Raw genomic sequence first — 23,318 nt, forward strand, 5'->3', positions numbered from 1 at the left:
AAATGACCTAATTTCAAGCGCAGACATCCCACTTCCAATAGACATCGACAACAGCATTACTCAACAGGGAAGGGGAGGAGAGGCCAGGTTGGAAATGTTACATTTACAAACCGTAACCTTTCAGTCTGTCTTCAATATCCAGTCCCAAAGCATTAAAAAAAAAACTATTATACTTGGGAAATTCATCCCCACATCAGGATTATAAGTGTATCTGGTGCTTTTCTGTTCATTGAGTTGAACAGCTCTTTCTGCCACATTGTAATGATTATGTAGCTTCAGTGAAAATGGCATTAATTGCCACCCTTTGCCTCCCTCCAACAGTGCGGGCGTTGGCAGGACCGGCTGCTTCATCGTGATCGACGCCATGTTGGAGCGCATGAAGCACGAGAAGACCGTGGACATCTACGGCCATGTGACGTGCATGCGCGCCCAGAGGAACTACATGGTCCAGACCGAGGACCAGTACATCTTCATCCACGAATCCCTCCTGGAGGCTGCCACCTGCGGCAACACGGAGGTGCCGGCGCGCAACCTGTACGCCCACATCCAGAAGCTCACCCAGCCGCCGCCCGGGGAGACGGTCACCGCCATGGAGCTGGAGTTCAAGGTGTTTAAAAATATCCGTGCACACATTTTCTCCTGCTGCTGCATTTAACGTGTCTTGTAAAAGTACTCATTCCCATTTGAAGGTGCTGTAATGGGATAAGATTTGAGAAGTTTGGTCTATTTTAATGAGGTTCTGTGTACAAGTCAAACACAAAGTAGTGCGTAATTGTGAAGTGGGAGGAAAAGGGTACAATTTTAATCCTAAATAAAACCCTGCGCCTTAATAAATCGCCCGAATGGTGATTGGATTACAGACCTGTGCATCATTTAGGGTGCACTGACACCAACCCTGTTTAGTCTGTTTTAACCAAACTTCAGTTCATTTGCCTAGAAAGTCCGGTTCGTTTGGGGAGATGTGACGCAGATTGAAAACGCAAACTCTGTCCAACTGAAGACCTAGGTCTCAATTTGGTTTAACTCTGAAGCAGTTCTAATGCATATGTGAACGCCAAGCAGACTGGAGACTGCTCCAAAAGCAGGAAGTGGACTATTGCGCAGGGCATTCTGGGTAAGTACAGTCAACACAAAAGCTCAAGTCTGGTGCTGGTGGGAGAAATGGCTTGTGGTACTTTGCCAAAGACAAAAGAGAAATGCTACAACTGGTAAAGTCTCACTTTTGTTTACATTTCACAAAAAGGGAAGTCATGCACATTTCTTCTTCTGAGGCTTTTGTGTTGTTCTTGGTGCAGCGCCACCACAGGCGAGGGAGTTAATAGGTTTTCCAAAGGGTTTGGTTCATTTGACGCAGTGCAGTATGAAAGTGAACTGTAACAGTTGTAAATGTAACAGAGGCCGTATCATGCTGTGGAGTTGCTTTCCTTCAGTAGAGACAGGAAAGATGGTAAAAGCTGATGAAATGTAGTCAAATTCAACTCAATCTCAGAAGAAAACCTGTTAAAGGCTGCATTCATCTGTCTGGATTTTATTTAGGGGTATCAGGAGTAAGCAGAGTTTAATTTGTAAAACATCTCATAATAAAATAAGATCTGTGATTCATAAGGATGTGAATACTTTTGCAAGTCTCCACAATCCACCAAATGAGCCGATGCTCAGGAATCTCCGTGACATTGGGGCTGAGGCTTCAGGAGCATCTTCAGCACATCTTTTAGGATTAAATAAGCCAGAACAAAACACTTGTGAGCACATCGACCCGGTGACGATTACAAAATGACTGACACTCGCGCATATACACCCCTGCTGGTCCTCAAGGTCGCCGTAACACGGCACACATACCCTTTTTGTCAATAGCCATCGACTGTGATGTTATTACACACTTTCCTCGCAGTGCGTCCCTGCCATTAGCCCTCTTACGACCATGATCCATTCTGTTTGAAGTGATAATAGCATCTACACTCCTGCCAACAAGCGAAAATGAAAGAGTGAGAGGATGATTGTGGCGTACGTGTGGGGCTACGGCCTGCATCCCCCCCCCCACAGTCTGGCCACAACACACTCCGTCTCCTGCAGTAGCATGACAGTCCATACACTCTCCTGTGCCGTCCATCTGCTCTCTGTCCACTGCCAGCACCGTGCTTATGACGCCTACAGTCCGGCAAGCAAACTGGGACTTAATGGGAAGAGAAGTCAGCCACACTTCCTGTCGATATCCACAGCACACACTGGGCGTTTTCACACCTGACAGTCCAGTAGACTTTGTTCGATTGGGTACCAAAATTGCAACATTTGTTACATTTTCAGTTCGCTTTCACGATGCCAAACGAACCAAACACTTTGAAAAATGTGTTCACCCTCTCACCTGTGGTGGCGCTGCATCAAGAACCACTGAAGGAAACAATGTGAAAACCCCAGAAGAAGACATGAACACAACTTCCTTCTTTACAGAATGTAGTCAAAAATGGGGTGGTGTCAGATTTTAGTGGTTGTAGAATTTATTTTTTGTCTTTTGTAAAAGAAAATTTTAAAAAAGAGCTATTTCTTGCACTAGCCTTAGACTCTTGAATTTGCTTCGGGTGTGCTTGCCCATAATGCCCTGTGCTTGTAGACCACTCCCTGTTTGTGGAGTGTTCTCCTGTCTACTTGGCATTCACATATGCATTTGAACCGGACCAGAATTCACTTCAATCGGACAAAGACCTATGTGTGTAGGCGGACCAGAGTTCGCTTTTCTGGTATGCATCAGAGTTCGATTACACATTCACATCTACCCAGAAGAACCAGACTTTTTAGGTAGTCAAACTAGTTTTTGATTAGAGTGGATTTAAGTGGGATGTTTAGTTTGCTTTTCACATGTCAGTAAATGTTGTTTCAAATGTTCTTGTCTTCTTTGTGTCATTCTTTTGCTTCCCTGTCTGACATTTTCCCTCTCTCCTTTGTTTTATCAAACAGAGATTGGCCAACTCCAAAGCCCACACATCACGCTTCATCAGCGCCAACTTGCCCTGCAACAAGTTCAAGAACCGGCTGGTCAACATCATGCCTTTTGAGTCCACCCGTGTCTGCCTGCAGCCCATCCGCGGTGTTGAGGGCTCCGACTACATCAACGCCAGCTTCATTGATGGCTACAGGTCAGCAAAGATTAAAAATGGCTTTTTGTCAAGGCAGGACCACTTAGTTTCATATATTCTTGTAGGCTATGTCTACGACTTTTCTGTCAAGGAAATGCTTTAGTCAGACATATTCATTATGTTCGCTGACTCGAGACGGTTGACACTACTGGTAACTTGCTGCTAATAAATCCTTGTAAGCTAGCTAGCTTTTTTGCATCCATCCTGGGTAAGTGTAAATTTATCATCAGTTGGCTGAATGATGTTGGTTTTTGCCGCTGACATGCTTCAGTTGCCAAATCAAACGAGGCTAGGTGGATTATGGAAGTCTTAGATTTAAGTTGGGGAAACATTCTGCAGGTTTCTGGGTGAACATCAGGGACTGGCTCAAACTGAGCTGCAGGCTGAGCATTGTTGCTATTGAAACTGGTCCAAGAGGTTTTGTGGCAATAATTTTATTCTGTTGCACAAACAAGAAGCTAAAAAAAAAAAAACAGACTCGCTTTTTATGAGTTCAAAGCCTGTTTCAGTAACAAGAAACTGATGATTGATGCTTTTCAGACCTCAAAAGGAAAGAAGTTTCTGTTGAGTCATAAACTTGAGGCAGACGCTGACTGATTAGAGCTTGCAACTAAATACTTTCTCCCCTCGTATCTACAAAACCAGAGCGACCCCCCTCCTCCCTGATGATTCAGAGGCGTGAATCATCTCCAGAGCTTTGTTGGCACCCCTATCTGAAACAATCGCTCACACTTTTCCCTCTCATAACAAAACGAATGGCTACCTTCATCCTGCATGCCTCAGTCAAAGGGATGAAATGTCAGCTGTGAAGTTTGTGGCTCCCTCCTTTAAGTGGTTTTTGTTTTTAAAGTTAAGATAAGGGTGCTGAGGAATGTCTGACAGGAGCCAGTCTGGCTGAAACGGCTTCCTTTGATAATCCCAAACAGGATTTAGACATTGATCAAACTCATCTTCACAGCAGAGATGCATTTCTTCTGTATGATGATCAGACAGGATGTAATGCAGGACTTGATTTTCTTTCTGAATCCTCTCTGCCTGCTGAGGATTAGAGTAATTTGCAAAAGTTTTGCAAGGCAGACAATGTCATTCAGTTTTGACATATGACCAGAGGTTGGAACTCCTGTTACAGTCAGCTTTGTGTTAACCTTTCCAATTAGACTCGGCCTGGAAAAACTGCAGGGTTTTACATCATCTGAAGAGGATGAAACGAGGGTTTAATGCAGCCGGGAAAAGTCTGGAATTTTCCAGGTCTGGTTTTAGAATGAGAGTTCAAAACTAAAACGATTTCCTGACCTTTGTTTCTTATTCAAAACCAAAATGTGTACTCTTTTTTCCTTCCTTATTTCCATTTATTACTTCTTGTGTCTGTCTTGCATGTGTCCGCGTTCACTCTCTGTTCTTTTTGTATTTTCTTCTTTCCATGAAATCTCGTTCTTCTCTACCTTTGTTTTTTTTTTTACTTTTATTCTGTTACTGTTTCTTAATCTCTCTCTTGAGTCCTTAATTGCCATCATCCCACCTTCCTGCCTTGTGACTTTTTCTGCTTGTTCTCCTCCTTTTCATTTGTCATACCATTCTTCCTTTCCTCTTGGAAAAGTTTAGTATTTCATAACTGAAGAACCGAGAACTCTGGAAAAACTCTGGAAATTCACACTGCTCTAAACGTTCATCGTTTTAATTTCAAAGGGATGACCTTTACCTTTTAATTTGAAAACCAATGTCCTAAAGTATCCAGACCCAACTCAGCTTGGACCGTGCCTGTTTTCTGGTCTAAGGTGACAGATAAAGCCGTACGTGAGCGGATGAAAGCAGCGGCAGCGGGCAGCATCCAGCTGCAAGAGTCATTCCCAGCCCTGTCGATGTGGCTTTTCGTTCGCTGAGCTGCCGCCATGGTGCGTGTCCCTGTGTGCTGTGTGAGTCCAAATTGCTTCCTAGAGGGAAGAAGATGAAAAGGCAGCACTCTGTTTTATATCTCTATAAGTGTGGGGAGTGACAGACAGAGCTGGCTCTTCTGTGGTTTAAGTGAAGGGATGGATTTAGTGAGCGTGAAATGCCATTTAATCCATATGGGCTTCTGCTTCGTATTGGGCCATGACAGAGATGACACCTCCGCTCTCCACCTCCCAACTCCCCCTCTTCTTTCTGCTGCTAATAAGAAGGTGCTCTGCAGAGGCCCACCCTCCTTTGTTGCTGTGTAAATAGTGTAATTGAAGCAGGAGTGTTGTAATGAAGTGTTTCTTCCCTTCTGCTTTTCTCCATGTTCACTTTCTCCCCTTTTCCTCCTTATTCTCTCTCTTTCCATCTCCTATGCGTCCTCCTACTTTCCCTCCCTAATTTCCCTTCCCAACATCATGGCAGAGACAGACATCCGGGCGGGGACCTGTTGTGTGCACCAGCAGCACTGTGTAATTAAGCCGCTTTTAAAACGCGGGCATGAATAAAAACTAAACGGAGGCCTCCAGTGCCCTTCACCCCGGCGCCTTCAAGGAAAGCCAATAATATACTAAGCTAATGAGAGGCGAACCATTGATTCCAGCTCTGCTACAGAGAGCGCTAGCCTTGGATATGCTCTGATGCAGGCTGGAGTTTTAGCATTGTAATGAGGTTGAAATGAAACAGCATGTCCTGAAGCGCTGCAGTCGCGTGGGATGAGGCGGAGAGGGCTCATCGGGGCGCTGCGTGCACAGAAGTCAGGATTGTTAGATGATATTGGAATTGCTTCGGTTTTGGCTGGGGGACATTTTATGAGGAGGTGAAAGAAGTCCGTCCCATCAGTAAGAACTCTGACCCATATGGTCTGGATTGTTTCCCTGACCATCCCCATCCTCCTTATGTTCTGTCAAATTCCTCTGTCCTCTTTTTTTTTTTAAAGCATCCAAGCCTGCAAATGCAAGAATTTCCAAGGATCTGACACACTGTTGTTATTTCTCAGATCCTATGAAATCATCACAGTTGTGAATCAAACATGCTTCACTCGTCTCAACCACTTGAGGGCGCTCACAGAGCATCATAGTCATTAAATATGTAGAAACATAACCCTGAGATCCACACCCTCGATCCCAATATGCACGCTCTAGAAAAGTGTTTCAGTGGCAACAGAGGTACTTTAAAGTTGACTTTTTAGATAATTAAAATTTAAAATTTGAAAAGTAATTAAGACCTAAGCAAGATAAAACAAAACATCTTGGATTTGAACATTTCTTAAAATTAATCATGAAAGTCATGAATTCTAAATGTTTGTACATTGTTGTAATCTTCAATGATGCCTACAAGGATGGCAATTAATCCTTAAACATTTGTGTGTCTTATCTAGAGATGAGACGCATCTCTAGAAATAAATGAAATAAAAAAAAAAAAACACAGTTGGATAGATTTCAGGAAATGTGAAATACATTTAGATTAAATTTGTTTCCAAAACCAAAAAGTGATCCTGAGGATGTGCATCCAGTTTGGCAAGAATCCTACAGTAGGGTAATGCCCACAATTACCCAAAATGGGTGTGGCTTATGAACAAAAGTATAAATATGGTGATGAAGTGAAATGTAATGGAAAAACATCTTGTTAAATGTTTTAAATGGACCAGAAAAGTTGATGCCCTCTATCTTCTGGTCTATCTAGTTCCGGTGTCATTTAAGCTATTTAAACTGTAAAGTATTGGCTAAGTCAGCTTTTCTTATGGTAAACAGCACTAAATTATATGTAGGTGCTGAAGACAATTAAAATGTATTATTTACAAATTTCTTAGTTTTATTACCAGAAAAATCAACAGCAGGATTTCCAAGAATTTCTGAGTGGGTGTCTACCCGTGAAAGTGGAGAGTCCTTTCAGCTTGAAGGCCCACGTATCTCTTTAGGAGTAAAAAAATCAAAATAAAAATGGGCATTTATATAAAAAACATCAGTGCAGCTTGAACACTACAGTTGTTCAAACTGCACTGATTTTGAAAAAGGCTCTTTTCAAACCAACATTAAGTTGCCATCAGGTAAAAGCTCAGAAACTATTTCCCTTATGCCATTTCTTTCTAAGTTTTTTGGTCAATGACCTAGGAAGTCGACCTGAGGGGGAGAAACAGAGAGAGGTGCGCTGGGTGAGGCATGGGTGGGGTTAGACTTCATAATGGGCTCTTGGACCCCTTTTGTAACTCTTGCAATTAGTTTGTTTTGTCATGTCCTTTCTTTTCCGCTTTGGCAAAATCATATTGTGGGTCTGATTGCTCTACACAGATTTCCCTACAAAAAGGGGGGAAATGAAATTTTTCTCCTTGTTGCATAGGCAACAAAGTGACCAGTTGTGACGGTTAGTAAGGGGTAATTTTCTCCCATCTTCAGCTCTGAGACCTACATTGCACTATGATGGCCAGCTGGAAAGAGCACCGCTCGCTCCTCCAGCTCCCTCTGCCTCTTCCTCCTCTGTGCTTTGTAGATCTTTTTTCCCCTCCTAATTTTAATTTGATTCCGTCTCTTCCTGTATCCTCTCCTCTCTGTTCTCTCTGTATTTGTACGAGCGAGGCCCTGAGCATATTCTAATCTCCCGGTTCCATATTAGTGCCTCGCCTGCAGCACCTTCATTAGCTGTTCAGCCACGGCGTGTGTGTGTGTGTGTGTGTGTGTGTGTGTGCGCTTCGGCGGCAGCAGCGCATCTGAATACACATGCAGAGCTGCTGCTCTGATAAATACCTACACCTGAATGCAGGTTTACATGTGCGGCAAACATGTGCAAGTGTGTCTGCGTGCAATTATGCATGCACTTCTGCACTGGCTTTCTCCTTGCTGGTGATAAGAACACTGCTGCCACCTGCTGGTCAACAGGAGAACTGCTCAATCTGAGCAAAGTCACGTAGGACAGCAGCACTGCTCTGGCATCTCAGAGGATGAGCTCATCTCCAGTTTGGTGAGCATATCGAGTGCCCTCCCTCCCTAATACAGGATTGGGTTACAAAGAGGGAAAGAGAGAGGGAGAGAGAGAGAGAGAGACACGGCGTGATCTATACAAGCTAGAATTGCTCAAAGAGGAGAGTGACCATGAATTATTTACTATATACATTATGAACAAGAAAAATCTTTCTGTCATCCTCAGTACTACAGACCGTTGGATTTACAGAATGGACAGAACGCTTATCTTTCTCAATCCTGCATTTATCCCCATCATATTTATTTCACCACTATTCTCTTGTAGCTTTTATATTTTGGTTTTGGAAATTTTCTTAGGAGATAAAGGGCAGCAAGAGTCCATCCAACTGGCCAAACGTGTTGCAGTTCAACAAAAACTAAATACAGATTTATATGTAAGCCAGTGAGCGGGGCTTAGGTTGCTCTGCAACAAGACTGGTTGAACGCTTTGATCTAAAAGTGGTGGTTCTATAAATAAAGGAAATGCTTCAGTAGGCCTATGGGTTTAGAATAACATTATAGACTTAAGAATATAAAAGCAGCAGCTTCAACCTTTGATGGTCACTACATAATTAAATATACACATAGATAAATCTGGATGTTTTAAATATTTCTGGATCAGTCAGTTTTCTGCGACTGATCCGTTTCTACCAATCAATATCACGGTTTAAAAGGCCACAATCAAAGTTAATTTATTCTTTGATGCTCTGGACCTCAAATGAAGTCAGATCCATACTGAGAAATTACGATGCATTTTTATACATGTGTGATGCATTCATCAAAAAGTTTGACTGCTGAATTGTTGTAATCTTGCAGGTTGAACAGTTGTTTTATTTTTTTGATATGGCTCTAAGAAAATTCTGTGGCTGACTAATGATGCAGATGTCTGCATGTGAAGATAAAGGATTATTTCCCTTTTTTAAAGAGAATCCTTGGATTTCATTTATTATCTTAAGTTTAAAATTTAAAGAATTGTAAAAAGTTTCCAGTCAGATGACTCTACTGTGGCAAAGTGGATAGTTCAGTTAGCATTTGCTAACCTTTTTACAGCAGCTCTCCTAAAGTTCTTCCTGTAGTTATTGCTTTGTAATGTGCTTCATAATCTGTTGTAAAAGTGCCGTAAAGTTGATATTGAATTCCCTGTAACGTTTATTGGTTTTGCCCTCTCTGTGTATTTTCACCTTCAGACAGCAGAAAGCCTACATCGCCACACAGGGACCCCTGAGTGAGACCACCGAGGATTTCTGGAGGATGCTGTGGGAGCACAACTCCACCATCGTGGTCATGCTCACCAAGCTACGAGAAATGGGCCGGGTAATGCAAAAACTCTCACGCCCAAAAACACCACAGATACGCCGCCCTGCGAGGCCAGCGAAGCGTTTCAGGCAGACGATAGCCATCTCTCGCAGGCCGGCTCGCCTCGGCTAAGCCGCTGAGCTGGGCTGCTCAAATATTAATTCATTCCAGACCTGAACAATAACTGCGGCTCAAAGTTTACCTCCTTATCAGCGCGGCTCTGAGGGTTCAAATCGGGCCGCCTCGGTGTCAGATTTATCTGGGTGCATTCCAAGCATCCCGATAACTCCGGTAGCCTGTGCTTTAAAATGAGACCTGTTGAAGGCAGAGTTTGTTCTTATTTGAATGCAACGTTCTGGACGCCGTTCCATAATTAGGGTTGAGATATGTAGGAATTCCATGGTTGTTCCCATTCTCACCGAGGTAGATAAGAGATTAGTTGTTTCATCATGGACGTGTTCAGTGCCTTGCTAGAATCTTTTCTCAAATTTTTATTGGATTAGAACTTTACGCGTACGGTTTCTGGTCTACTTGGCATTCACAAATGCATTCAAACCGTGCCAGAGTTTGCCTTTTTGGACCATTGAAGTGAACTCTGGTGCAGATTGAATGCCAAGGGGGCCAGAGACCGCTCCAAAAGTAGGAAGCAGACAACAGTGCAGAGCATTCTGGGTAAGTAAAACCAAAATAAACTCCGGTGTCTGGCTTTACTGGGATCAATGGCTTGTAGGTTTCTGCCAAAGACTAAAGAAAAATCCCACAACCGCTAAAATCTGACACCACTCCATTTTTGTTTACATTTTGTGAAGTAGGAAGTTTTGTTCAAGGTCTTCTTCTGATGTTTTTGTCATTTCCTTCAGTAGTTATATAAGCGAGGAGGTGAAGAGGAGTTTGTAAGGGTTTGGTTTGTCAGTGCAGCTTAAAAGTGAACCGCAGCAAATGAAAAAGTAATAAACGTTGCAATTTTGATCCCCAAATGTACCAAACTGTCAGATGTGAAAACACCCTTAGTGTCACTTTCATTCAACAGTCCATAAAGGACAGACCTGCACAAAGCACGAGTGGTATGAATACTTTTGCAAGCTGCTCTGTTATGTCATCCCATGTGTAGAAGAAGACGATTAGAAGCAGTTACCTAAATGTCGATCCGCTCCTTTTAAAGGCAAAATCTGCAGAAGCGTTTTGGTCCCCCATCAAATTAATTTCAGTCGTTTCTGCTGATGATTTAGGCGATTCTGACATTACTCAGCCACACAGCTCCAGCTTTTATCACCCTCTCAACCATAAGCGGCGCTGATGGAAATAAAAGCCCTCATGATTGTAGTTAAGAACACTAACAAATTATGTAAATATTTTGCCACCGAAGATGAATCGGTTTTTCTAAACCATAGATTAGTCTTTTGGGATTCTCTTTTGTGAGCAGAGACATTTCCATCGCTGAAAATGATTAATAACTTCCAGTAAGCCACACGTGATCACAAGGCAGTCATTAAGTGAGAATGAAAAAGTGGGTTTTTCTTTCATCCAGAAAGATTTTGTTGAAAATGTCTTTTTTTTTCTTGCAGGAGAAGTGCCATCAGTACTGGCCAGCAGAGCGTTCCGCCAGGTACCAGTACTTTGTGGTGGATCCAATGGCTGAGTACAACATGCCTCAGTACATCCTCAGAGAGTTCAAAGTCACAGATGCCAGGGTACGTTGAGAGAGAGAGAGAAAAGAAAAAAAAGAAGTGTATGTGGGTTCCTTCAAAATCCCCAGCAACTCTTAGAAATCCAAGCATCCAACCAGAATCCATCCTCACTTTAGCTCTCATCAGAAACAGCAGCAGTGATCAGAACGCATCCCGTGTTATTTTCCCTGACAGGCTGACACCCAGTGAATGCGCCGTGTTTACCCAGATTTAGAAACAGTAGGCTCGCTCTATAGATTGTCTTTGGTGTGTGTGGATGTGTGTTATTTGCTGTGAAAATACATGAAAAGCACAGGCTTGGGCCCCTGAGGGGGGGCAGCACTGGAACTCCCTGTGATGCAGTAGTTTCAATGTTCTATAAATACACCTCAGTGTCATCTTGAAGGCTCCCACGGTTGCCGCACTCTAATCCCACATCCACTTCTTCTTTTATATACATGTGGCTCACAGTCTTCGCTTCTAAATGTATGCTTTCACAGCACAAACATGGAGGCCATTTAAAGTGATTATATTTCAAACAAAAAGAGGCAAATTCTGGACAGACGGGAGGGAAAAGAAAACTGCCTCTGAGCCGCAGCCTGCTGGTTTCGTCTCCCATCTTGGTTGTCGGCTTTATTTAAATCACAGCCCAGGTGGAAATTAGATGCACTCACTTGGACCTCTGACCTGCTGTTAGTTTTTGTGTTTAGTTTTTTTTATTTTTTATTACGCTATCTGCAAATAACAGCCCGGTTCAACCGTACTGAAAATCCATATCTGTCCCCGTCAGGATGGACAATCCAGAACAATCCGCCAGTTCCAGTTCACCGACTGGCCTGAGCAGGGAGTGCCAAAAACTGGAGAGGGCTTCATCGATTTCATTGGACAGGTGCACAAAACTAAGGAGCAGTTTGGACAAGATGGACCAATCACTGTACACTGCAGGTAAGAAAGGCGCAACATTTGTAACCGATTACTTTCCGGACCAAATCACTCAAGAGTAGGACTGCAACTAATAACCAATTTAGAAAATCGATTATTCTATCAATTCAACAGATAAAAAAAATCAACACATTCTGCAGATTTTCATTTACATCTCAAGCCTTTTTGTACAATATTAGAAATGCATTAAAAGATGCAAAAAAAAAAACAAATGCGTTACTTGTTTAAATAAGAACATTTTATTTTACATGTAATTACACAGCATTCATTTAGTGAACGCTTAATCATTTAGCAAAGGATGCATCTGGAGCTAAAAACTTTTTCTAACATTAACATGGGAAAAGCTCAGCCCTTCCTGCTAATCATTTCAGCCCCGTTTTAAACTAAACACACGCATTTAAAATTGATGAAATATGCTTAAAGTGTGGTTTGTGTCATGAAATGAACCAATTTAAATGAACTCTAACCTTTTTAAAAAGAGTGGTAAAAGAGAAAGCAGAAGTTATGCTAGATACAGCAGGAGGTGTACTAAGATAACACAAAGTGACTGATTCTTTGATAAAAGTCAAAAACCTGAACATGACAAGCCAGAATCTAGACGTTGCTGGCGAGCCGGGCCTGAACAAAGCAGAGGAGGAAGCAGAAACAGAGAATAGCTGAAACTGTCAGGATTGAAATTAAAACACAACAAGCTGGTGGAGCCTGAGAGAGCCTGCAGTGAGATTATCAGATGAGGATTAGAAAGGCGAACCTCTGCTTCACCTTTTAAATACAGTCATTTGTTAGCGATCTGGGCTTTAATCATGCAGTCTCTCATAGCGTCATCATTATCTCCGACAGTCTCCTACTCAAAATTCATCATTTAGATTCGTGGTAATTACTCTAATTTTTATTTGCTTTATTGTGAGCCATTGCTAATATACCTGCAGTGTCTCCCCTCCAGAGTTCAGTAAACCAGAAGCAATAAAACTAAAATGACTTGTTGGAGGTTTTTTTTTTTGTTGGTTTTTTTTCGCCCTCTGAGAAAATTCCAGCATCCATCATGTGAGATGTTATGGTAAACGCACTAATGAATATGTGTGTGTGTGTGTGTTGTCACAGTGCCGGGGTAGGCCGGACCGGAGTCTTCATCACCCTCAGCATCGTGCTGGAGCGGATGAGGTACGAGGGCGTGGTGGACCTCTTCCAGACGGTGAAGACGCTCCGCACCCAGCGGCCCGCCATGGTGCAGACTGAGGTCAGGACGACGCGCCGATGCTCGGGATGTTGTTCAGACTTTAATGCGTGCTCAGACAGGATGCCGTTTGAAAGTTAATGCTGGAATCGCTGTGAGATTCAAGACTGATGCTGTCCAAAGTGTCCTCCTTTAAAGGATGGGCTGCACAACAACAAAGACTTAGTGACAAATCCCACTTTAATAGAGGCTTTAGTGGTGCAGCAGGAATCCCACAACAATCTCATGCCGTGTTATCAGATTTTTTTGATTTTTTTATCAAATACATGGACTCCGTAGCAGAGAAAGGATATTAAAACTAATCTTAGGAAGGATTTAAATGTTTTTGGTTTTCAGATTTGACAAAACGACTCCAGACGTGTTGTAACCTCTAAACCTGGAGATGTATTTCACTGAGATTTTATGTGATAGATCAACACAAGGCAGAGCACACTGTGAAGGTGAATCAAAAATATACATGCTTTTCTGAGTATTTATACGGAGACGTAGGCAATTTAGGATAACCCATTTTCAGGTTTTGCTACAAATCTGGGTCCTGAACATGAACATGTTTTTATCTACAGCAGGCAACTCCAGGCCTCCAGGAGCCGTAGCCTGCAATAAATATCAAACACATTTTGTGCTTCTAGTTTAAATTTCCCAGTTTTGGCCTCCAAGGCAAAAAGTTTGGACACCACTACCCACAAAAAGCTGAAATTTGAATACTTGAGACCCCTCTAATATTGCTTACTAGCATCTATTTTATTAGTTCACATTCTGTATATAACTTAACATGCATCATAACAATCAGTGGAAATCATCTTAGCAGCCGATCCTTTTTATTTCCACTCTTGTGGGACCAGCCAATCAGCACCAAGGGAAATGAATGGTGCTCCTACATTGGCTGCTTTGCAAACACCAGCCAATAGCATGTTAAGCTGCATTTTCTGTCAAATATTTTACTCTACTTTCTATTGAATAATCACAAGGCAGTGTATCAAGGGATTGTGGGAACTATTAGTTGACTTGGAGGGGAATCAGAACACCTACTCACTACTTTCTCCTCCTTCCCACCAGGACCAGTACCAGCTGTGCTACAGGGCAGCACTGGAGTACCTGGGGAGCTTTGACCACTATGCAACGTAACCACTCTCCCACCGAAGCAGCTTTCCCCGGTCAGACCTCTCAGGAGTGTGCCAAGTGTCCCATTTCAGCCGTCATCCATCCAATCACTTGACCCCCCCGCCCCGACTCTCGACGCCTGGCTCCCGGAGAACGAAACGAGCTCGCCGCCATCCGTCAAGGGTTTTCCAGCTAATCACAGAGACATACGTCGAGATCACCAACCGCCCGATATTTTTTTTGCTTTAAAGATGACAGAAACAGCGACAAAAACGCGACGACTCTTGTACAGACGCGACAGAGCAGATTCCTGTCGAAGCCAAAACCTCCCTGATTGTCAAAGGCTACTGGTAGCACAAAGAGAGCATCCTCTCTGTTTTCATTCGTTTGTTGATTTTTGTCAATATGATTCATTACGACAAGTTATTGTTAGTATACTTTTTTATGTTGTTTTTATTAATCATTTTAACACCAGACATTTCTTTGTTTTTTTTCATTGTTTCAAACTGCTCAGAGAAGCGAGCATTATATTCATAATCGTTTTTAGGGTACATTAGCACACGAGGACATGTGTTTTTAACATGCCTCTCGATACTAATACAAGAGGACCACTGTTCTCCAAGCTGCTTTCAGGTTTCTTTTATCGTCCTTTTGATGTTCTCATAGTTCCTTATGGTCGTCAGTTCAACAACTCGAATTGCCTTTTCACTTGCCGTTACGAAAATCGACTTGATTCAAGAACACAGACTTGCTGTAGTTGTCCCTCTGTAATCGCAGCCGAACGCCGAAACACAAGTCACACGAGGCGCACAGAAATGCGAAGCACATCGTTTCTGTTTTTGTTTGAATTTTTTCTTTTGTTTAGGTTTGTTTTTCCATCAGAAGCCTATGGCATTGAGGCCTTCATGCTCCACAGCGGAGAACTTACCTGAAGAAAGCAGACTTTTGTACCCAAGGGGTAGGCGACAGGAAAACACAAAAACTCACGATCTCTGAATAAAGTCGAGATGCTCTTCAAGCCCCTCCCCACGTCCTGGCTTCTCGCCGTCGGGTTCGTTATGGGTTGGGGGAGCCGAGCCATCAGCATCGGTACTTGTACAGAATCAACCATTCCTACAGAGGGACAGAAACTCAGCCCTTTGGACTGAAACCTGATATTTTATACAGAAATAGAACTATAAATATATATATACACATATATATAATTATGACTGATTATATATATGTACGATTACACATAGATATATACACAGCTTCAAAAATATATTGTTAAAAAGGAATATTTCTGCTGATCTACCTAGAGACAGAGCCTGCTGTCCTAGAGTGTGTATTAATGGAGACACCATTGTATCTACTGTACTACCATTGTAACTTCAACAGCTGGTTGTCCATGTGAGGAAAACAGCACAACCCCGCCTCCCCCCCCTCAACCACCATCAAGGCTGACAACTCTTCACTGGGCGAGCACACACCTTCTACTACACGACCCGCGGGAACAGCAGCGTCCGATCCAACCAGGTCGAGGAGAGGAAAGAGGGGGAGGACCTGAAAAACGCTGACAAAAACAAAAAAAATGTTCATTTCTACCTTGTGAATGCTTAGTGCTGTAGGGGTTCAATCTGTTGTACACACAGTCTGTTTTCTATCTGTTGATAAAGAACTGGAACTAAAGAATCAACTGTTGATAAAATGAAAAAGAAAAACCTTGATGTTAATAAAGTTAAATAATTGGGTTTTTGTACAAAGACCGGCTTTGAATGCTTTGATTCTTGGTTTGGGTTTTTACATTGCATGCGTGGTGGAAAGTGCTTTTTAGCTCATCACCTCGTAATGATTTTCAATTTTGCTTCTGGATAAACCCACCAGAGGTTTGTCTGATTTATTTGCTGATCCGAAATCTATTTTTGAGTTTTAGTGTGCTTCTGTGTAATCTTTTATGGGATTAGCATTTTCTCAAACTGAATAACTGAGTACATATATTTAGAGAGGGGAAAAGATTAGATGATACAGTTATCACACTGGGAAAATGTTATGTTGGAAGAAAAGGCAAAAATTGTTCTGTGCTGAAAGGTTGTTGACCCCTGGACTAGAAACTTAACTAGTAGTCTACTATATCCTGTTTGGCTACGACTTCATTTTGCCGAGATTAGGGACAACAGCCACAAACACTTAATCCCTCCAAAAATGGCCATAGCAGCCCAATTTAACAGTTCAAACATAAAAATGTATCTTAATATGCATTAATACTCACAGTGGAAACCATTTTAGAGTTACTGCAGATGCTAACATCCTTCCTTATATCCACTCGCGTAGGTAAAACTAACCAGTACCAAGTAAAATAAAAGAAGCTCCTTGATCAGCTGCTTTGCAAACACAGCCAGCAGTGTGTCAAATAGCATAGCACCAATGTGTTCAAGCTGCGTTTTCTTTCAAATATTATACATATATGCTCTAAGAAAAAAAAATCTAGAGTTGGACTCCATAGAAAAAGCTTCCAACCATGAGGTCTACTGCATTCAACTCAGCCACTAAACCAGCCGTTAAAATGGGAAACACAAGAGAACATGTAATTCCAGTAAGACATCAAGTCCCTACAAGGCAACGTCTTCCACCAAAGTTCCTCTTTTCTACATTAAGAACCAAATGTGACCAACAAAACATCCAAGGTTACACATCACTCAAAATCCTTACCAAATATTACATACAAATAATCATTTGTGATTGCTGTATTTCATACGATGATAATGTGATGGAAACTTGACATAATGTGCTGCTGTAGTAAGAATATTAAGGGGGTTCACTGTTAAAATGGACCAAACCTTTATTACCACTGCAATAAAAAAGGAAGTTATGTTCGGGCTTTTTTAACTAAAACAACATATTGCTAACAGGAGAGCCAATAAGTATGGAAGGCAGTGCATTCTTAGAGGAAAACACTATTATTTACCAAATAGACAAAATCATCTTAACCCCTATAAGCAACTTTTTCAGAGTTCTCAGCCACATCTACCAGCCTGCTGCAACAAAACAGATTGTTCAGTTGTCATGACGGCTTAGTCATTTCTTAAAAGAACGTCTCTGGTGATTTCACATCAGAGAGACAGCATAATTTGTGTTTTTGTCTTTGCTCTCGTCACATGTCTGGTGGGGGTGAGCTGTCCTTGGGAAAAGTGATGCCATTTGTTTCCATGCACCAGTAAGAAGTGGCCAAAATCTCAATCTGATGACAGTGTTTGAAATGTTTTCTCCATAGAGACTTTAAAAACACACTCAGAGAAGTTGGTTCGGTTCAAGAGGAACAGAGTCGTCAACCAAGATAACGCTTTGAGACAGAATTGCAATTTTAAATCTCGACCCGCTCACTAATTTCATAACAGCAGACAAAAGGATTTTAAGGTCCTCAAGTGATTTCTTTGTAGCTTTTCCTAATATTTCACTGTTATTCAGATTATTTTAGACCTATTTTCCACATACTACAGTAATCCACAGAGTTCAGGAAACTTTTCAAATAGTAACATCCTCCTGTATTTCCACAACAGATTTCAATCAGGTCTGGAAATCTGTTGTCCAGTCTTGGTTCTCAAATTGCAGACTGCCTTTAATGGAACTTAGCAGAAATGTCACTGTGCTTACTTGTAAGAGAATATAACTAATAAGCAACAACAGCAGATAAATTTAAAAACAGCTCAAGTTCAGAAACAACTCAAACGAGAAGCATAAATGAGGAAACCTTGAGATCTCCCAGTATATCAGAAGCAGGTGGAGACGCCTAATTATTCTGATTCATCACTTCCAGGTCTGACGCTCAATGACTAACTTTGAATATCTCGGCTACTAATACCTTATAAAAACTAGTAATGTTTGTCTGCATTTCACAATTTCACACACCCAACGTGATTCTCCTGTTCCAGGCTCAGGTACAATTGTGAGTTGTTAACGTTTATGCTAGGCTACTAGCATATCAAATCTAGGAAGACATTTTTTACTCTGAAACCTTAAAGCAATATGTTAACTAATACTGTACATATTACACCAAACAGGGACATTGAACTCAATTAAAGAGGCCAGTTTCACATATGAAAACTGGTTGGATTTGGTAGCTTATATACTAGGCTAACTACTATTAGCATATGCACGCTGCTTTATACTTATACATGTAATTTAGTGTCTACAGCAGCATCATGTTAAACTCAATGAGGTTTTATAGTACTGGATATAAATGCTGTAAAAATTAAATCATACCAAACTCAGCAGGTCAGCTCCATGTTTAAAACCTGTGAGGTTTGCTAGCACAATTGATAAGCAAACCACCATTAGCATTTAAAAGGTGATACTTTTTTTTTTACTTTCAAAGTACAAAAGTGCTGTCAAAAAATATAAAAATGATTATGCATTTTTTTTCTACAATGCAAAATATTACATTTTGATATCCACACATAAAACTGGCTTTCTATCTGGAAATCAGACCTTACGTAATCTGCTAATATTTTCTTGTTAAAAAACTACCATATTTATTTATTTTTGTCATTTATTTTTGGTGGATTTACAAAATGAAACTTTCAAATGAGACTTAACATGCTCAGTGAAAAGGCTAATCACTATTAGCATGTGTGAGATAATGCAAGCATTTGATTTTTTTTTTATTTTCAACAATGTTGGTGTGTGAACATAATCAGAGTTGTATAGTGCAGAAAAATTTAAGGGCATAAAAATCCTGAATTTAAAGTGTTCTGCGGTAAATTCTGACTTTTTGTTAATTTTTATAACTTTAATTTAAACAACTTTAGCTTTGGATTGAAACTGACACCCACTACTATTTTGTGTCCTCTGGCACAATGAATCAAATCTCCCCCTCCCCCCCTCATTTCTTTGTGTTTTTAATACATAACAAAAATCCTCCAAAAAAAATGTCCATCTGTATTGGGCCAGCTGTTACAAAACGCCTGAGAACCATTGTGCTCTAAATGCCTTTTCCAGTGTCTGCCTTCCTATACCGTTCCCACAGCAGAGCTCGATTTTTGCTAAATGCACCCAACGCCTTCTGCAAACAATCTGGAATGAGAAACATGTAAGAGACGGTGAAGAACAGTGTTGATTCTTAAGTGCCTGAAATCTCCGTTCGCTGCTCACGTGTAACAAATGAGTCGCTGAAATATTTTATAAGATTTTCAAGCAGCTCTGGTATTTTGCTATGAAAACACAACTGCCATTTAAACATGATAAAAACCCACCGACCTTAGCTTTGAGTTTCATAGAATTACCAAAATCTACTTTAGCAAAATATTTAATGCATTTGGGGTTAAGAACTCCGTCCTCTCTCTTAATCTCTGCTTCCCTCCATGCTTCAAATTCAGACTCCCTTTCAGCATAATTTCATACCTTCATGCAGTCTGTAATAGTTTAATACAGACTGATAGCATAGCACATAATCCAGGGAGGGTGGGATTGCATTCATATGTCTTGGTTTGTGTCTGTAATACATGTATCATACATATGAACAAGGACCTTTCCTAAAGCAAATGAATGTTAAGTGATAGATCTGTTGTTCTTCAGTGGTACGGCCTGCCGACTCAGATGATTCATATCAGAGGACATGAGAACACAAAGCAGAACATAAAGCTGGATTTAAGTGACAGGTTTTGTTTACACTTAAATGCTTCTATAGACCGCGCAGCATTGTGTACGTTGGAATTAAGCAGAATCACATTTCTGATTCAATTGTGCGCTCGGCTCTGAACTGCACTGCAGAAATTCACACCTCTAATGGTGTTGCTGCTCTTTTGTGTCGGCGCGCTGCTGTTATCTCTGCTGTGCAGCTTAGTTTTCGCACTAATAATATTCACTTCATGACAGCTAATAGTGTGCCCACATGAAGCTCATTTGTAGCAGAGTAAATTGTTTTGACTGCAAGTTCTCTCTGTTTTTGTGGGGCTGCATTGTGTTGGGCAGAATTCTGGCTGTGGCATTTTACAAAATGTTGTTTTGGATACCACACAAAGCAACTGGCATCACTGTGGCTGGAGAAGCAAACTTTACGCACTCTGTTTTATACCGCTGCAGTAGTTTTTTTGTTACTCTCTTTTTGAATACCTGTATTTGGCGTGGAAAATGCCAGAAACGGCACCATTAGGAGGCACAATGAGTGATCTGAATGGGTAAGAAAACGTCAAACCGTAGGCTTGACTAACCTACGCTGCTGGCTTTTACAGAATACTGTAAAATGTGTTGTAGAAATGGTGCAGAATCCAACCAGGATGCAGAAGACCATGAAGCACAGTTACTCTGCCTGAAGATTAAAGACCACTTGGAGGAAATGTTCTCCGACAGTCACCTGGCGGAGGACGGCTTCCTGCTAAAACACATGCAGAAGAACAAGCAGGGCTATGTCAGTCTCAAGCTTCTCACTTGTCTGAAAAAGGTAAATGTACTTCTCAGGTTTGTGTGCTCTCCGACGCAGTTTGAATAGAAACAACGCAGTAAGAATGCAAACAAAGCTAAAATGTTAAATATTTGCCGCAGATAAAGGCTCTGACCACGAACTGGTACATGACTCTAGCGGCCGCAGAGTGCTCGGACCTCCTGGAGTTGAACGAGGAATGCACCAAAGTGCGACGCAAAGAGGCTCTCCCTCAGTGGCTGATGTGCTCCCCGACCAGCCGGCTCCTCCTCATCTGGAACGCCTCAGAGGAGCAGAGCGCAGAGGACGGAGCCGACCCGGGGCAGCCTTCGCTCTTATTGAGCATCCTCCAGAGGTTTGACTCGCCGGGTGATGTCGCATCAGTCTGGATCCTGCATCCCGGAGAGGAGCTTCCCAAAGAGCTGCAATGCTACGCCAAACGTCACAAAGAGCTCGGCCAGCTTTTGTGTGCCGTGATGAAGTTTAATAGTTTGGAGTCGGTCCGCAGGGCCTACAGCTCTCTCAGAGAAGAAGAGAAGATTAATGGGAGGGGCCTGTGTGTGGTGCCGCTGGGATGGCAGTCAGTGCAGAGCATGAATAAGTTTGATCCATCGGAGAACAAAGGAGACGCCACATGTTCTATGGGAGATCCTCAGAACGTCTCTCAGGTTTCGCTCCAGCAGGACCCTCCCTCACCTCTCAGGTTTTCTGAAGAAACTGGAGAAGCATATCCTCCTCCAGCAGGCCAGGAGGACTCCAGCTGCAGTCAAAAGTCATTGCGAGGATTAACTAAGAGATACAGCTGGACAGACTGGTGCTCCGGAGACCGCAACACACCGTTTTCTCAGTGCCCGTGGGTACTAAAGCGCAAATCCGCAGCCAGTGCAGCAAAGCTGGAGACAGCTGAGCACCTGAACACAACCGGCTTAATACTAAAAGTCCTGCGTCAGCCCTTTGGCCCCGACGATACCAAAGGTTTTAATGGCAGAAGGCAGAAATATGACTTTCTTGAATGAAATAGCTTTAGAGGAGATCAGAAAGAAGACTGAGCCGAGAAGAAAACACTCAAAAATCTGACACAAGAAGACAGAAAATTTGTTTCCATTAAAGAATTAAGTTCTGCTGATGAATGTTCAGTCATTTCTGCATGTAGTTAGGAACCACCGACAGGTGAGGGCAGCATTTACTTGTGCTAAATAGAGTTTCCTGACACTTTGTTGAGTTTAATCATGCTTTTAAACAGTTTAGATTGATTGCAATTGAATGGGGTTGAAAACATGTAAAAAGGGGGGGGAGAGGGTGTAGCCTAAACTGCAGCAGAAGAATCTGAAGTGGACGTGTCCAAAAGCCAAAAGGGTTCTTTGGAAAGATTAGAGGCATCTTCACCTCTTGGCCTCTGCTCTTCTGATCATAGTAGCAAATTGCCTTGTATATTTGTCCCTCAGCCAGGAGCCATTTACCTTACCAAGTCTCTCAGACAAAATGTGGTCGTCTGTCAACATAAAAAAAAAAGTCAGACAAAGCTCTCATTATCCTTCTGCTTTCTGTGCAAAAATGTCTGTTTAGACTCAAAGTCTTTGGAAAGTAGCTTTCCACTCGCCGAGATGACAGTTTGGCAAAAGGGCAACTTGTCCAATCGTCAAACCGCAGATTGGGCAAGACGAGAGAGCAGCAATGGTTGTGCCTGATTTCCAGTCGTTTTAATGACACCTCAACTGGAATGGTTTGTTTATAGTGTTGCTGATTGTGGGCTTCCTTAAAATCTTGCCCCAAACTAAACAGAAAGCGGTTCTTCACTCATACACACCCAGTGGAAAAGGTTCAATCCCCAGCATATGGATCTTGATCATATAAAGATTGGAAGAATTCTTTGTTTTTCCTTTTCTTTGTTCTTGTGTGTTCAAACACAAAAGTCTTTCTGACTAATGTAATCTTTGCTGTTGAGAGAGACTTTTCAGTGTATACAAACTCGTTGTTTGACTTGCGCTGTCTCTGACTTGATTTTGCAATTAACAGCTGTTAGGCTTTAGCAAACAGTCGGGGCAGGGCTTTGAATACTTACACATCTGTGAACAATATGTATAAAGCAGAAATGTTCCTGCCTAGTGTTAGGAAATACTTCTGTGCCGATGGATCCCTTTCAAGGCTACAAAAGCATGACCTCTCCTGCTAACTGGAAGTCGTTATATGTTTACATGCGCTGTTCTGGCCCGCAACTGAACTTTATGTCAAAGTTGGCGTGAATGATCATGTCTGCTTCGCGTTTTCAAGGTGGGATTTGCACCTGCCGACTCCCAGAATAACACTCCAAGTATGAGAAAGACGAGGAATTGTCTTGATTTTTTGGCACATCGCTGATCTCCGTTGTACTTTAAACAATAAGACAGATCTACTTTTTATAATCTCCCTTTCTAATAGGAACCATCTCAGTAAACACTTATATTTCCAGGAACCACCACATTGATAGATACAACAGGTTTGGACTTTTTCCAGTTAGTTCTGTGTTGAAAAAACAACATGTCTGGTTAAAACATTTTTGTTTGAATTTTCAAGCTGAAATTATGGTGGAAAAAAAAAAACAAACAGAAATATCCCCTGAATTTTATTTCGTATTTTAAGCAGGAAAGCTGAAGGTTTGTCACCAACACCAGACTCAAAATC

The 23,318-nt window shown here is 41.8% G+C and overlaps 2 protein-coding genes across 18 annotated transcripts in view; both read left to right on the forward strand.

Moving 5' to 3' along the window:
• The window catches only part of LOC103146054 (receptor-type tyrosine-protein phosphatase F), a 238,871-nt gene extending 222,864 nt beyond the window's left edge, over nucleotides 1–16,007 (forward strand). For all 17 annotated transcript variants that reach the window (XM_016677236.1, XM_016677243.1, XM_016677239.1 and 14 more), the window contains 7 exons: nucleotides 322–607; nucleotides 2,953–3,131; nucleotides 9,208–9,334; nucleotides 10,882–11,007; nucleotides 11,774–11,928; nucleotides 13,027–13,162; nucleotides 14,216–16,007. In XM_016677236.1, coding sequence (XP_016532722.1) covers nucleotides 322–607; nucleotides 2,953–3,131; nucleotides 9,208–9,334; nucleotides 10,882–11,007; nucleotides 11,774–11,928; nucleotides 13,027–13,162; nucleotides 14,216–14,284 — 1,078 coding nt within the window. In that variant the 3' untranslated portion in view covers nucleotides 14,285–16,007. The remainder of the gene's footprint in view (nucleotides 1–321; nucleotides 608–2,952; nucleotides 3,132–9,207; nucleotides 9,335–10,881; nucleotides 11,008–11,773; nucleotides 11,929–13,026; nucleotides 13,163–14,215) is intronic.
• Nucleotides 16,008–20,007: 4,000 nt separating this feature from the next.
• On the forward strand, nucleotides 20,008–21,783 carry LOC103146096 (la-related protein 6-like). Its single transcript, XM_007563842.2, has 3 exons — nucleotides 20,008–20,415; nucleotides 20,492–20,678; nucleotides 20,780–21,783. The coding sequence occupies exons 1-3, from the start codon at nucleotides 20,369–20,371 to the stop codon at nucleotides 21,671–21,673; spliced, it is 1,128 nt and encodes a 375-aa protein (XP_007563904.2). The 5' UTR covers nucleotides 20,008–20,368; the 3' UTR covers nucleotides 21,674–21,783.
• Nucleotides 21,784–23,318: the final 1,535 nt, after the last annotated feature.

The sequence above is a fragment of the Poecilia formosa genome, unplaced genomic scaffold, assembly GCF_000485575.1.
Source record: "Poecilia formosa unplaced genomic scaffold, Poecilia_formosa-5.1.2 Scaffold151, whole genome shotgun sequence".
NCBI lineage: Eukaryota > Metazoa > Chordata > Actinopteri > Cyprinodontiformes > Poeciliidae > Poecilia > Poecilia formosa.